General features: G+C 36.7%; 1 protein-coding gene across 1 annotated transcript in view; it reads right to left on the minus strand.

The window, feature by feature from the left end:
* Positions 1-14,387, minus strand: part of LOC113105960 (immunoglobulin superfamily DCC subclass member 4-like) — a 64,337-nt gene that overhangs the window by 6,667 nt on the left and 43,283 nt on the right. Inside the window, exons 7-18 of the mRNA XM_026267386.1 lie at positions 12,980-13,390; positions 11,711-11,875; positions 9,620-9,757; positions 8,752-8,916; positions 7,107-7,328; positions 6,556-6,654; positions 6,267-6,450; positions 5,660-5,787; positions 3,625-3,795; positions 3,391-3,525; positions 2,067-2,169; positions 145-367 (exon numbers count right to left, since the gene is read on the minus strand). Coding sequence (XP_026123171.1) covers positions 145-367; positions 2,067-2,169; positions 3,391-3,525; positions 3,625-3,795; positions 5,660-5,787; positions 6,267-6,450; positions 6,556-6,654; positions 7,107-7,328; positions 8,752-8,916; positions 9,620-9,757; positions 11,711-11,875; positions 12,980-13,390 — 2,144 coding nt within the window. The remainder of the gene's footprint in view (positions 1-144; positions 368-2,066; positions 2,170-3,390; positions 3,526-3,624; positions 3,796-5,659; positions 5,788-6,266; positions 6,451-6,555; positions 6,655-7,106; positions 7,329-8,751; positions 8,917-9,619; positions 9,758-11,710; positions 11,876-12,979; positions 13,391-14,387) is intronic.

Consider the following 14,387-nt stretch of genomic DNA (forward strand, 5'->3'; position numbering starts at 1 on the left):
AAAAGATGAAAGCATTTTCATAGATCAACATCTTTTTTTCCAAGACCAAAAAGGATGCATGGTTGGGCAAATGGTTCAATGCCACATTAAAATATTGTTCTGTTGATGCTGGCACAGTTAACGACAGTATACAGTAATGCTCACCTTAGATTCAGCAGGGGCATCATCAGTGCCTCCTACAGTAGCCATCAGACTCTGTTCCTCAGTGAGGTCTGTGAGGGGTTTGTTGGGGTCTTGTGCACTAGAGGGCATGAGGGTTTCCAGCTCATGGCAGTCACTGCAGTCAGGCACAGTAGTGGGCACTGGACGGGCACCCTTCCTGTACTGAGGACTCCGAGGACTCGAGTCAAGTCCACCAGACACATCTCTAAACGTGACAGAGAGGGTGATCATTAAACATCACGTATTGTCTTTTTTTATAATGCTAAACTGAATGCATGTGCTGTACACTTCTGTAAGGCCTCAGCATGACATGAGTGCATGTCCCTGAGGCACGTTTCTGTGGTATTAATGTAAATCAGGGGTGTCCAACCCTGTTCCAGGCGATCGACTGTCCTGCTAAATTGACCTGGTTAACTTATCAATGTATTCCGATCTGTGATATTAAAATATTTGTAATCTCACCAATCAAATAAGTAATCAAATACATTTCAATTGTGAATGTTTCGAACATTTCTTCATATTTTACTTAATCAAATCACAGGGACAGTGTACAGTATGCAACTTTGAAATTCAAAAAAAAGGAAACACAATGTTCCAAATTTTCTGAAATGTAACCTGCCCTTTTCTCCTTCCCTTCTATATACATATACATTCTATATACATTTCCTGTACATGGTGAATGTTAAAGAGGCAGTCATTTTATCTTATGAGCTTGGTCGCAATTTCACAGTTGGAGGTACCACTAAGCTTCACACAGCTTGTTAAATGCACCCCCCCCCCCCCCCCCCCCCCAGTAATGTCAATTTATACTTAGGTGAAAGCTTTGAAATGTAAAGGTCACCCATGTATGATGGAGACACGATGCTCTATTGAGCCTCTGTTAACCAATAATCGCCGCAGCTGACCACAATTCTCAGAAGAAGGTGAAATGAGTTTGGTTCTCTCATTCTCTAAATGCAAAAGCCCAGCAGACTCAATCTGCCACTGTGGCTGTTCATTAAACCAGAAGAGCTCTAATAGAGCGAGAGCAATCAGCCATGACTCTCTGTCATTCAGCTCTCAATACTCCACATCTGCCACATCTGCTTCAGACACACACAAGCTTGCACACACACTGTGTGACTGAGTGTTGTTATTCACCCATGTCTCGTTCCAGATTGAATGAACATCCAAAAGGTCCTTGAAACTTTCAAAATCTGAATATACAGTATTTTGGGGAGGCTTTTCACTGCAGCTCATTTGTCATTAAAAGCCTTCAGGGAAAACAGATTTCTGCCTAAGCTGTAATTGTTGCAGCGTTTTTCTGTGTTGAAGGAATGAATCATTTAACAATGAAATTACATTTGAAAAAAAAAAACGTTTCAGTTTTTTAAGGCTATACAATAAGAGTCAGTGGGTTCAATAAGTCAGTGAGTTCCTGTTTAGTGTTATTTTAGTATTATTATAATAATAGTATTTATTATTATTATTTTATGACTTCATATTAAGGTAAGTTACAATTTTAAATTTTAGTTCTAATTTTGTCATGTGCTTTATTATTTTTGTTTTTATACTTCTAATGTATATTACGTATATAACTTATTTGTCAAGGCAATGTTTCATTTTTATTTACATTTTATTTTATTTCAGCTTCATCTCAATTACAGAAAAATAATTTTTGTTAGAACTTTTTTATCATTTAGTTAATGATACAAAACTGGCCCAGTGTTGTTTCGAACATCACTGACTTTTATTGTACGGACCAAAGCAGAAGAAACATTCTTATAAATATATATTTTTGTTCCGCACAATAAAGTAAGTCATAAAGATCAATCATGACAGAATTTTCAATTTTGGGCAAACCATTTATAACCAATGGAGCAATATAAATGTGCGGATCTTACAGAGTTTAAACAGGAGCGTACCGTGCTTTTCCATTGCGGAAACTGACACACATGCAGAGCAGGATGCAGAGAAGACCAAGACACACTCCAACTATGATACCAGTCACAGCATGGATATCCAGCTCTGTAGGAGAGAGAGAGAGAATGCACAACAGAATTGTAGAAATCAGTCAGCGAGTAATTATGCATAATTAAACTTCATAGTAATTCAATACAACTGAATCATGCTTAAGCATAATAATGAAATATTAATTATGACACAATGCATTACATCAATTATAAGTCATTATACAACTGGTGTATGTAAGTCTGTGTGATTTTCTGTGGCCAACTCCCCTCAGATGGTGTGTGTGTATGGGGCTGGACTGAATCACTTCACACTCCCTGTGGGAGTGCTATTAATTGAGTGTCAGTGATGGGCAGAGGCAGATGGCAGTCTCTACACACACACACACATGCACACACACAAAACACACCTGTGACGCCTCATGCAGATTCAGAGAAACTTAACAAGGGTTATCTTTGCCAAAGCAATAGAAAATATTAAATACACAAAGATATATACAAGCACAAATCAGTGAAATTTGCAGGTTCATGTTTGTGAGCTATAAGCTTCCATTTACTGATAGCAAATGTTCACATATCAGCCAAGTTTTCTGTAGCTCAAAGAGTATTGCAAGGCCAACGTTCGATTAAGTTGATTGTATATCTTGAATACGATGTATGTCTCTTCGGATAAAAACATCTACCAAAGGCTCAAGTGCAAATGTAACAGAAATGTATAACTGTATTACATAAATGTAAAGATTCTGAGGTTTCAATTAGTAGCTATGGGAGATTGATTCTTTTATATTTCCAGTGAAATAAAGGTTACTTAAAAAACAAATTATCTCTGTAAAAATAGTAAAAACATTTTTATGATTCTGAAAGGAGTATCTTATGCTCTAAAGGATGCATTTATTTAATAAAAAAAATAGTAAAACTGTAATATTTTGAAATAGTATGAAATATCAAAATAAGGATATTTTGATAAAAGAAAAAATGAGGAATACCATGAGTTTGAAACAGAAATATTTTAACATTATTAAATTTCTTTATTATTTATTTTCATCAATTTAAGGCAGAAAAAAATATTAATTTGTTTTTTAAATAAACCTTTCAGACCCCAATCTTTTGAACAATAGTGTATCTATTTACAACTGCAGGGTGATACTGGCATGTTGCTTTGGAAAAAAAGCACTGACCTATAAAGTAAATGAATTAACTAAACTAGCCAAAGCAATACTGTAAAGTACCAAGTAAATGGCAACAAATAGTGTGAAAACCTTTACATACACATACACACCATATTTCTTTGGAGGAGTATAGACATCCTTCACAGGTGAATATGGTCCCACCCCAACTTCAGTGCAAGCCCCTATCTTAAAATAATAATGTATCCCACTCATCAGGCCTTGGACCTCTGCACTGGTAACAGAACCTAAGGAAAGTGAGTGAGACAAAGAGAGATTTATCAGAGACATTGCACATTTGCTTATGAAGTACAGCACAGTGTTTGTTTGTGCTTGTGTGGATATACCATCACGTGTGAGGTTTATCCACATGTGATCTGGATGGCTGAGGTTGCCAGTGTAGAGGATCCAGTAGGTCAAAATGACACCATTTGGCTCCAGGGGAGGATGCCAGCTCACCAGAACAGAGTTTGAGTCCAGCGCACTCAACTGCATATCCAGAGGGGGAGAGGAGGGTCCTGTCATAAACACACACGTTTATACCCGACACACAAGAAACCAAAAAAGGAAATGAGAAGCATAATAATTAAGAACGTTTTCGCTCTGAATCATTTGAATGTAACACAAAAACGTACACTTTTACTCAATATTTCAGACTACTTTAAAGGGGAAATCAGATTTTCCACAAGTTGGTTTGATTCTTTTGGGTTTTTATGAAATGTCTGCCAAATTCCTCAAGGATCGTTTAAAACAACACCCCTTTACCTTGTCAAAAACAGTGTTTTTTCACAGTGACCCGTTTCGGAGCATGTCTCTTTAAATTATAAAGAGCTACTGCTCACCCCGCCCCTCTGTTCTGTTTTTTTTTTTATTTTTGTGTATTTGGTGGCGCATTACCATAAAAAAAAAACTAAATCCACTGTGCCTTCAGTTGCTCTGATGTCGAGAGAAAATTAAGACAACAAAACACCTGCATTGGTTACAACACGCTGTTGTACAGCGTACAACTGGCTGAGGGCACCATGTAAAAGTGAATTTTGCATCCAATACTCTGGCATTTACCCTGGTCTTTACATGGCACGTCACAGTACAGTACTTTCAGAAATGCCATGGGACTGATTTGCTGTGTACATTGAATACACTAATATAATTTATTTTTATCGATTTAAAAATTGCAGCTCATAAAAGGGATTTATAGGATCAATAAATTAAATACAATATTGCTTATTGATATCTGCTGCAAAGTACCTAAACAAAACAGTGACACAGAAATGTAATAAATAAACCTTGAAAAACATAACTTGAAGGTACACACCTTTAAAAAAATAAATAAATAAATTGCCCAACAAAAAGTGAAAACTATTTACGCTAAACACTTTAACACTAAAATGTTTTCAAAAAAAGAACTTAAATTTCAGTCTCTTTTGGTCTGCATGCCTTCAAAAAACATGCACACATTAAGTCACATTGATTTTCTGTAATGCCAACTTTTGATCAATTTTTGAAGGTTGACAGTAAAAATCTACATACAATGAAAGTGGATGGTAAGGAGCAGCTTGAACATTCTGCTAAACTTCTCATTTTGCGTTTCCTGTTAAACCTCATTTTGTGAGTGATCTTGTGAGTGAATGATCTCTATTGTGTGCTGGCTGCTAATGCAACACTAATATCACAAACACAAAAATCCAGTTTTCCTTTAGTAGAAAAAAAGTGTTCGCCAAGAAAAGCACATGTAAAAGGTTTGTGTTGTTATACTGGTCTCAGTGTGTGCAGTCTGGGAGATACTACGAGTATTATATCAGTTTATTATAGAGGGAAATGTCTCATATTGAAGTGCCCACTCTTTTTCCCCCCTCAAAAGTAGATAAAGCTCCTCTCAGTTAGTCTGACACTAAATCTCTGTGGCAACAGGCCCCTCCCCGCCATCACTTGGCTAGACTGACTGACAAGCTGAAAGACTCTTGGCCAACAAGAGGGGCAATTCCATCTGGACTTTTAATTAAAGCCAATTATCTCCTTACACCTCTCCCTATTAATCCCCTAACTGTTAACCTGACACAAACACACTGACTCGCACCGAGCCACACAACTCACATACTCGCAATACACTCACAAACACGAATTCATCACTTCACACTCAAAAAAATAAACCCCTACACACACTCACGCTTGTGTACACACTATAATTAAAGCTCTCGCTCAAGCACAGACAAACACAAGACACAGTGTGCACAAGACACTCTCCCAAATTTACCCATGTGATTTACTCATGTGAAAAACAGAATAAAGACCATGTAACATCTTTATACTTCATATAAGTTTCTTTTTTCAGTGTATTAGGTAGAAAGGCTCTTTTACAGCACTGAAATGGGCTGTACTCACTGTCTGGAAGTGTGGACTCTTCCACTGTGCTGCTGAAAGGGCCACTCATATCAACTCCATTAGACTGCACAGCTATTTCATAGCTGGTGAAGGGCTTTAGTGACTCCAGTAAAATCTCCTGAGAAGAGCTGAAATACAGCGAGATACAGAAAAACACAGTAAGAGGACCGGTTTATCCCTTTGATGGCAATGCTGAGTTTTCAGCATCATTACTCAGTCTTCAGTGTCACATGATCCATCTGAAATCATTCTAATGTGCTGATTAGACATGTATTATTATTATCAATGTTAAAAAAATTTTTCTAGGATTCTTTGGTGTTTAGTAACATTATAAATTACTTTATTGTCACTTTTTTGAAAATTTTTTGATCAGTCATTTAAAATATATATATATTAATTATATTATTATTAATTATAAATTCTGATCTATTTTAAAACCAATGACAATTTCAAAAATGCCAAAGATTGGCAAATAATTGCTGGATGACTGAATGCTTTGGGTAAGAAAATGAGCGTGTGATGATGTATTTTTGCCTTTAGTCTTTATTTCACAATGACTGTTTATAATCTGTATATGCATTATCATTATTGCTTCTATATCTGGTACCTGGTATAGTATGAGACCAGCGATGCATTGCGTATTCCTGCGGGGCTGCAGCGTATAGTGTAGTTGATGATTCGCACATTGCTAAAGTGCGGTTTCTCCCAGCGGAGCCAGATAGAGGTGGAACTGTTTGCACGAGCTCTGACACTGATGGGTGGCAGTGGAGGGAGAGAGTCTGTTGTCCGCACTAAAAAAAAACAGTCACACACACACACACACACACACAAATGTAATGTGCTTTAAATCTAAAGCACAGCAAGATATGATTTGATCTAATAGCAACCACACGCACCTCGTGTGAGCTTCTCTGTTCTGCCCTTCCAGACAGCAGGATAACCCTCAGTCTGTTTATTAAACGGCCAAACTTTCACCTCGTACAGCTGATCAGGAGCTGAAACAATCAGACAGATAAAACTTATCATGCTCAAACTATAAACCTTTGCATTCATGCTGGTATAGGCCAGTGTTATTTTAGTATCAATAACATTAATAATTGATATAATAATTTGAATATTTTTATATAATTTGGATTTTAGTTTTAGTAATTTTGAATAATTTTGAATACACACACACACACACACATATATATATATATATATGTGTGTGTGTGCGTGTGTGTTTGTTAAGCATATTTCAGTTTTAGTTGTAGCGTAGTTCTTTTAGTGTTAATTGAAAATGAGATATACTGCTTTGGCAGCTAGCTGATTTTTTTTTTTTAAGCTTTATTTCAGCTTTATTCCCTGCATTTAGCATCAAATGAGCTGCTGTGTATTTGCAGTTTTTCAAGTATATTTGTGTGTGAGAGTAAAGTTTGTGTGAGTAAAGTTACTGGTAAGCTCTCACCAAGGCCTGTGACCTCATGGTGTTTAACTCTCTTCCTCAGTTTGATCTGTTGAATCCTCTCATTGATCATAGGCTTCTCCTCATTGGGCAGCTCCTCTCCATCCAGTTCCTGCCAGGAAAGCTTATAACCAGTGATCTGAGTATGATTGGGTGGTGGCTGCCATGTGACATGGAGGGAATGCATTTTGGCTCTCACTTTGAGCTCAGTGGGAGCAAAGAGCACTGGGAAGAAGAACAACAGAGGGAGACAACAGTGAGAACGGCTGTGTGTATTTTGTGTGAGCAAGCTGACAGGGCAGTACATAAGCAGTGGCGCCTCCAGGACAGTTTTAATGAAGGATGCTGAAAATTGCATACAAATTAAACTAGTATTTAAAAACAAACAAAAATAAGCCTGCACGCTTCTCCAACTACAACAATTGTTGAGTTATTTAAGATATTTTAAATGAAAACCGAGAGGCTTGTGACTGTCAAGGTCCAGAAAAGTATAAAAGAAATCATCAGAATAGTCCCTCTGCCAACAGTGGATCAACCATTACGTTATGAAGCAACAAGAATCCTAATTGTACAAGAAGAAAACAAAAATAACGACTTTATTCAACAATTTGTGTTCTCCGTCTTCTAGTACAGAAAGTATTCTCGTCGCTTAATTTGTGTCATGAAAACGATCAAAGCTTTTAAGTGTCTGGAACGACATGGGGGTAAGTAATTAAAGACAAAAATATAATTTTGGGGTGGAGTATCCCTTTAAGAACAGGCCATGGGAAACAGCTAATCCTTAATCTTAAGAGAAAATCCTTATAATTTAGAACAAAATAATTTATAAGATAAAATTTAAATATTAAATAATTAAAATAAAGATCATACAAATTAAATTATATTATGATATAATATAATAAAATAAAATAATTAAAATAATAAGTCATTCAAAATGGATTGAACAGAAGGTACACAAATTCATTATCAGATTTTATACTAAAATTAGCATAACATCTAAAAAAAAAATTATATATATTTTTAACTTTCTATATGACTATTTCCACAAAAAATATTAAGCAGTACAAATGTTTTCAACATTGATAATAACAAGAAATTATTCTTGAGTAACACAGCAGCATACTGAATACTGGAGCAAAGACTGAAAATTCAGCTTTACCATCACAAGAATACATTTACATTTTTATTTTTGTGATAATATTTCACAATATTACAGTTTTTACTGTAATTATATATATTTCAATCTGATTTTTATAAAATGCAGAGTTAAACAGTAGTGCATTTAGGACTTTGTACTTGACTATAGATTTGAACATAGTACCAGGGTGGACAAGATCTAAACTACACACAAAAAATGCATGTGGTGACATATGCTTACTTGAGTTTTTCGTTTTTGGTCCCTGTCTGATTATACAGTACATGTAGACATCACTCTTCAAATCACTAAAAAATCTGAAGTTCACCAAAAATGTATACAATCTTGGTGATTGTGGGACCAGTGGGGTGTGGTCAGTGTTGTTTTAGGGGATCAACGGCCCACCGGCCGCCCCTTGGAGGCACCACTGCATATAAGTTTAACCTTGTGTGAGTTGAAACTGGTATCAGTGTGCATGCATTTGCTTATGTGTACGTGTTTGTGTTCTCTCACCCTGAGTAAGGTTTGGTGTGTGGTGCGAGGCCCAATCAGAAGACTGACTGAACCCAGCTCGCGTTCCCGCCGCAATCCGGAGCTGGTACGTTTGATTTGGTTTCAGATCCCTTAGAGTCACCTGCGTCTCATTCCCACCCACTTCCACAGAGTATATGTGATCCACTGGAGGGCACACACACACAATCATGTGCCAGAAAATAAGTACAAAATCATTTCTACAGCTGGCTGAGAAAGAAGCACGAACAATGAATGTCTAAATTGAGTTTGGTTCTGTCTCTCATTCTGCGTCACAGGCCATCAGACCGAATCTGTCTTTTGTTCCACTTTTATTGCTATTCATTAAGCATCCAGAGCTCTAATAGAGCAGGAGCAATCAGCCATGTCTTTGTCATTCAGCTCAAAATACCCCAGACAAGCCTGCTGCCCTACTAGCGACCACAGATAACGCACAAAGCTACGAATTCAGCAGCCAACATGTATTTATCATGTTTCAAGGTCAAGGTCACATCTTAACCCTATGAATTCATATCATATATTATCTGCAAATTTCAAAGGCCTCCAAATTTTCAACATTGTTCAAAACTTTGCTGAAATACCTGCTGCATACAATCTACTACATACCTGTGTCGTCTGATTAATAAGTTTTACTTTTCAGCAAGTAAAAGGTTTTTTAGTTTAATTCTAAAAACACCCAGTTAAGGTCATGGTAAATGTCTTTTTACTGATATATACATCAGCAACACAATGGCATTTTTGTTTGTTATATTAGCCTGATGTATGAAATATGATACTCAACAAAAAAAAAATCCACCTATTTTTTTTTAAGGTTTAATAAATTCCAGGTCAGTAGGTGGCGCTGTCTTACCCTGCTCCAGTGCTCTGTAGTCAATGCGGTAGCGTGTGATGGCTCCGCGGCTCAGCTGTGGGGACAGAGGCAGCCACATGGCTCTGATGTCAGTGGGTGATGTGCTCAGCAGGGACAGCTGTGGAGAAGCACTGGGAACTGCAGAGATCACAAAGCAAACAAAGATTTACAAAACATACAAAAATGATGTACTACACACTATATGCATTTACACTATTCACTACATACTATGTCGTCTAGTATATCAATTTGATAAGGTATTAGATCAGGTCCTTTCTTTTTCGGGAACATGCTTCACAACTCCTTGTTCAAGCTCTTGTATTTTTTTGTATTCTATCTTTTAATTTTTCTTTTCTTTTTATTTATTATACAATTAACATTAACATCAATTAAGGCCTCTAACATTAGCTTGTTCTATTTTTTTTCTATTCTATCAGTTTTCTTTTTATTTATTATATAATTAATTTTAAAAAAAATTGCTACGTGTACTGTTAACTAAAGTTAACTGAGACTTGTTATAGCGCTTGCATACCATTGCTCTTTTATTGATTGCTTCCATTGGAAGTCGATTTGGATAAAAGTGTCTGCTAAATGACTAAATGTAAATTTTATCACCCAGCATTGAAGTTAAAAAGGCCCTCCCATTGCGTTACTGAAGGAAAGCTGCAACACTTGAGTGTCCAAAATGCCATGCTTTGTTTTTTCAGTTTAAAAAAAAAAATTTGTTTCGGGTATTTGAAATGCACACTACTCACACTATTAATTCTTCAAAATGGCACAGGATTGTGTAAAGGTATGCACATTAGGATGCACCTAGTGTCTATTGCACAGAGAGGTCATTTATTTTCCTCTAGCCACCAGAGGGCAACCATATGGGTGAAAATTATTATTATATATCAGCCTCATTTGATTTTGCTACACAAAATTATGCTATTATCTGTAAATGTGCTAGGCCTCCTATACATCAGGTGCTACAGGTAAATAACCAGAAGAATAAAAAAGTACAGCAAAGAGTAAAACTATTTTCACTACAAACCAGTGCATTTACGATAAAATAATATGATTAGAAGTACGAGTCTGCAACATCAAGCAGCATTACAGGCAGTTTTTTGTACAGCTAAAATAATTACGGCTGGCACTGAAAATATTGCACATTCAATTATAAACTGGCAGCACCAGCTCTTATGTTCTCTTATGTTCAAAAAAAAAAATTGTGGATGGCACCAAATTAAATAGCAATCTGTTAGTTTCAGAAATGCTGTGAGTTTGCCATTTTGCCATTGCATCTCTGAATATTTTATTCAATCTTTCAAATTACTAGCATTGCAATCAAAATTGCACTAAAAACAATGGTCAAGTCTAGCACATTGCATGTGGGGTGTTACATAATAGTTATTAGTAGGCTGTTCATGTATTCCATGCATAAACTATGTACATAGCATACAGTAAATATAATAGAAACAGCACAAGTAGTATGATAGCATGCTATTCTGACCATAGCCTTTGAGTACACATTATATGTACTTGAGGTGTAACCATCAGAAAGGCAGGAAACCAAGTGTGCTATTGTGCCAATTAGTCAATCCACATTGCTTTGCATTTAAAAAAATGAATAAATTATGCATTTAGCAGATGCTTTTTATCCAAAGCGACTTACATTGCATTCAGACTAACAATTTTTCCTAACATGTGTTCCCTGGGATTCGCACCCCAACCTTGCAATGCTCTACCGCTTGAGCTACAGGAACATTTAAAGGAATAATTCACCCAAAAATACCCTCTTGTCGTTCCAAACCTGTATGCGTTTCTATCTTATGTTGAACATAAAAGAAGGTATTCTGAAGAATGCTTGCAATCAGACGGTTGATGGTCCCCATTGACTTTCATAGTATTTCTTTCCCTATGGAAGTCATTGGAGACCAGCAACTGTGTGATACTGCACTTCGAAAAATATCTTCTTTTGTTTTCAACACAAGATAGAAATTGTACAGATTTGGAAAGACACGAGGGTGAGTAAAAGATGACCAGGTTTTAATTTTTGGGTGAACTATTTCTTTAAAACCTGACCCCTCCCCATTAGTCAGTGCTCACCGTCCTCTAGCGTCTCCACTGTAACGGGCTGTGATGGGCGGCTGGCACCCATGGGCGAGTAGGCCACTACATAGAAGGTGTAGGCTGAGTGAGGAAGCAGCTCCTTTACGTGCATCTCTGTTGTGTCGTTATTCACTGCAAACTGATACTCCATGTTGTCTGAGCCTGTCAACACACAAATAATGCATTTTCCATATGACATTTGATCTTAGCCAAAATATTTTTTCTGAGAGTCCTTGTGTGTATGTGTTTCTAAACGAAGGGAAGCGTGACCCCATCAATAAGAGCCGGAGCTTACATAAGGCTTGTGGTTCTGTACAGCCGCGATCTATGAAGTGGATTGGCTTCGGTAAAGTAATGAGACAGGATTTTTCTCTGTGGACTGATCCACTTAAGCTGGCTACACTCAGTGTAATGAGAAACACTGCAGGTCAGACAGGGACTCCAGGAACTTACACTAACAAAACAGGAAAGTGCTCAGAGAACATTTTTTAACAGTTAATTCATGTTGTTTAAAATTAAACCGGTGTTATTATAGTATTATTTCACTCATCACATTTCCAGTTTTCAGTTTATTTTTAGTAATTTTATGTGCTTTTGTAATTTATTTGTAGTATAGTTTAAGTCATTTTAGTTCTTCAACTTAGTATAATTATTGATTATATGGCAAGGTGTAGTCGAACTGTTAGTTCACCCATAAATTACATTTTTGTCATTAATTACTCACTCTTGTGTCTTTCCAAACCTTTTAGGCCTCTACAAATAAAGATATTTTTGATGAAATCCGAGAGCTATCTAACCCTGCATTGACATTGATGTAACTGAAATGTTCCTAGACCCAGAAACGTAATAAGGACATCGTTAAAATAGTCCATGTGGCATCAGTGGTTCAACTGTAATCTAATGAAGCCATGAGAATAATTTTGTGTTGTTTTCACCATCATCCGCCATTAACAAGAGTAGCACAAAGCTTTGTAAAATTACAGTTTCAGAAAGCTCACAGATTTCATTAATATCTTAATTTGTGTTCTGAAGATGAACAGGTTTGGAATAACATGATGTTGAGTAATTAATGACCAAATAGAGTTTTTAGGGGTGAACTAACCCTTTAAATATCAATTATGTATTTTGCATTAGTATTTAATAAATATTAATTGATATATTAAAACATTATAAATTATCTCACCATTAGGCAACAGAATGGTATTTCTTTACTCCCCATTCTGAAATGTAAATAAATACAGTACATAAAAACACACTTTCTCTCACCTGTTGTACGTTGGTAGTGTACTGAAAAGCCAATGATCTGGTCACTGTTATGCTCAGGTGGGTCCCAGGTGAGCAGGGCAGAAGTGCTAGAGTGGGGTATGGCCAACACATGACGAGGAGGGCTAGGCAGACCCTCCCTCACGATGACAGACAGTTTGGCAGTGGCACAGGCGGTGCCCAGGCTGTTGGCAGCAATACACTGGTAGTATCCCGCATCGTCCAGCCGCAGCTGGTTAATGAGCAGAACTCCAGGGCTCTGAGTCTTAACCCGGGCATTAGACTGGACCGGTTCTCCATTCTTCAGCCAGCGCAGAGCAGGTGGAGGGTCACCCGAACTATTACACACAAACCGAGCCGTATTACCCCGGGATAGGGACACCGGCTCTGGGGGCTGGAGAATGACTGGTGGAGCTGGGCAAAATGAATTGGAAAAAAAGACAGTGGGAAAAGTGAGGATCATATATTGAGGATCATATAGAAACATTGCTAAAACTTATTAAGGCATACCATGAGCTACAACTTAATAATGTGGTTTAATGTTAATATAAATGTACTATTTTAAAATGTACACTCACTCCAGAGTTGGTTTCTTCATCAGAACAGATTTGAGGAAATTTACCATTACATTACTTGCTGACCAATAGATCCTCTGCAGTGAATGGGTGCCGTCAGAATGAGAATTCGAAAATCTGATAAATACATCATAATAATCTACAAGTAATCCACACTCCGTCCACTTCTCCATTTCTGTTATTGTTTTTATCAGATGTTTGAACTCCTATTCTGACTTCAGAAATCATCCAAATCTGTTCAGATAAACAAATTCACCTACATCTTGGATGGTCTGTGGGCGAGTAAATATTCAGCAAATTAAAATTTTCGAGTAAATCATTAATTTAACTTATGTTAAAGTTGACTTAAAATGTGTATATAGAAATTAACACTAAGATTAATTTATTGTTTTTAGCAAGTTCATATTAACTATTGTATTAGCTACAGGTGATACAGAATAAATATTACAGAAATGAGTAAATCAACCAATGGGTAAAAACCATAACATTTCACCCATAAAATGAGCCATTTTGTAGGCTCAAACATGTCAGGAAGCTATAAACTTATTTTCACACTAAAAAAAATTCAGCTACTATTTTTTTTTCCTGCAAAACAGATGGGCATCGATTAGATGAAGCCTCCTCTAGTGCATAAAAAAGCTTCTTGCTGTAAACGTTGGAGCATATGTTTAGGCGGAATAATTATATCGTACTTCCATGCAGAACATTTCTTGTCTGTTTTATATTTTTGGCTGAGATTGCTTCTAAAATAAGTTTTCCTTATGAAATTTCTAAGCTAAGCACCTAGCAAGATCCAAAGATCAGTCAGTGTATGCACTGCATTTAGTGTATGCATG

Source organism: Carassius auratus, chromosome 7, assembly GCF_003368295.1.
Source record: "Carassius auratus strain Wakin chromosome 7, ASM336829v1, whole genome shotgun sequence".
Taxonomy (NCBI): domain Eukaryota; kingdom Metazoa; phylum Chordata; class Actinopteri; order Cypriniformes; family Cyprinidae; genus Carassius; species Carassius auratus.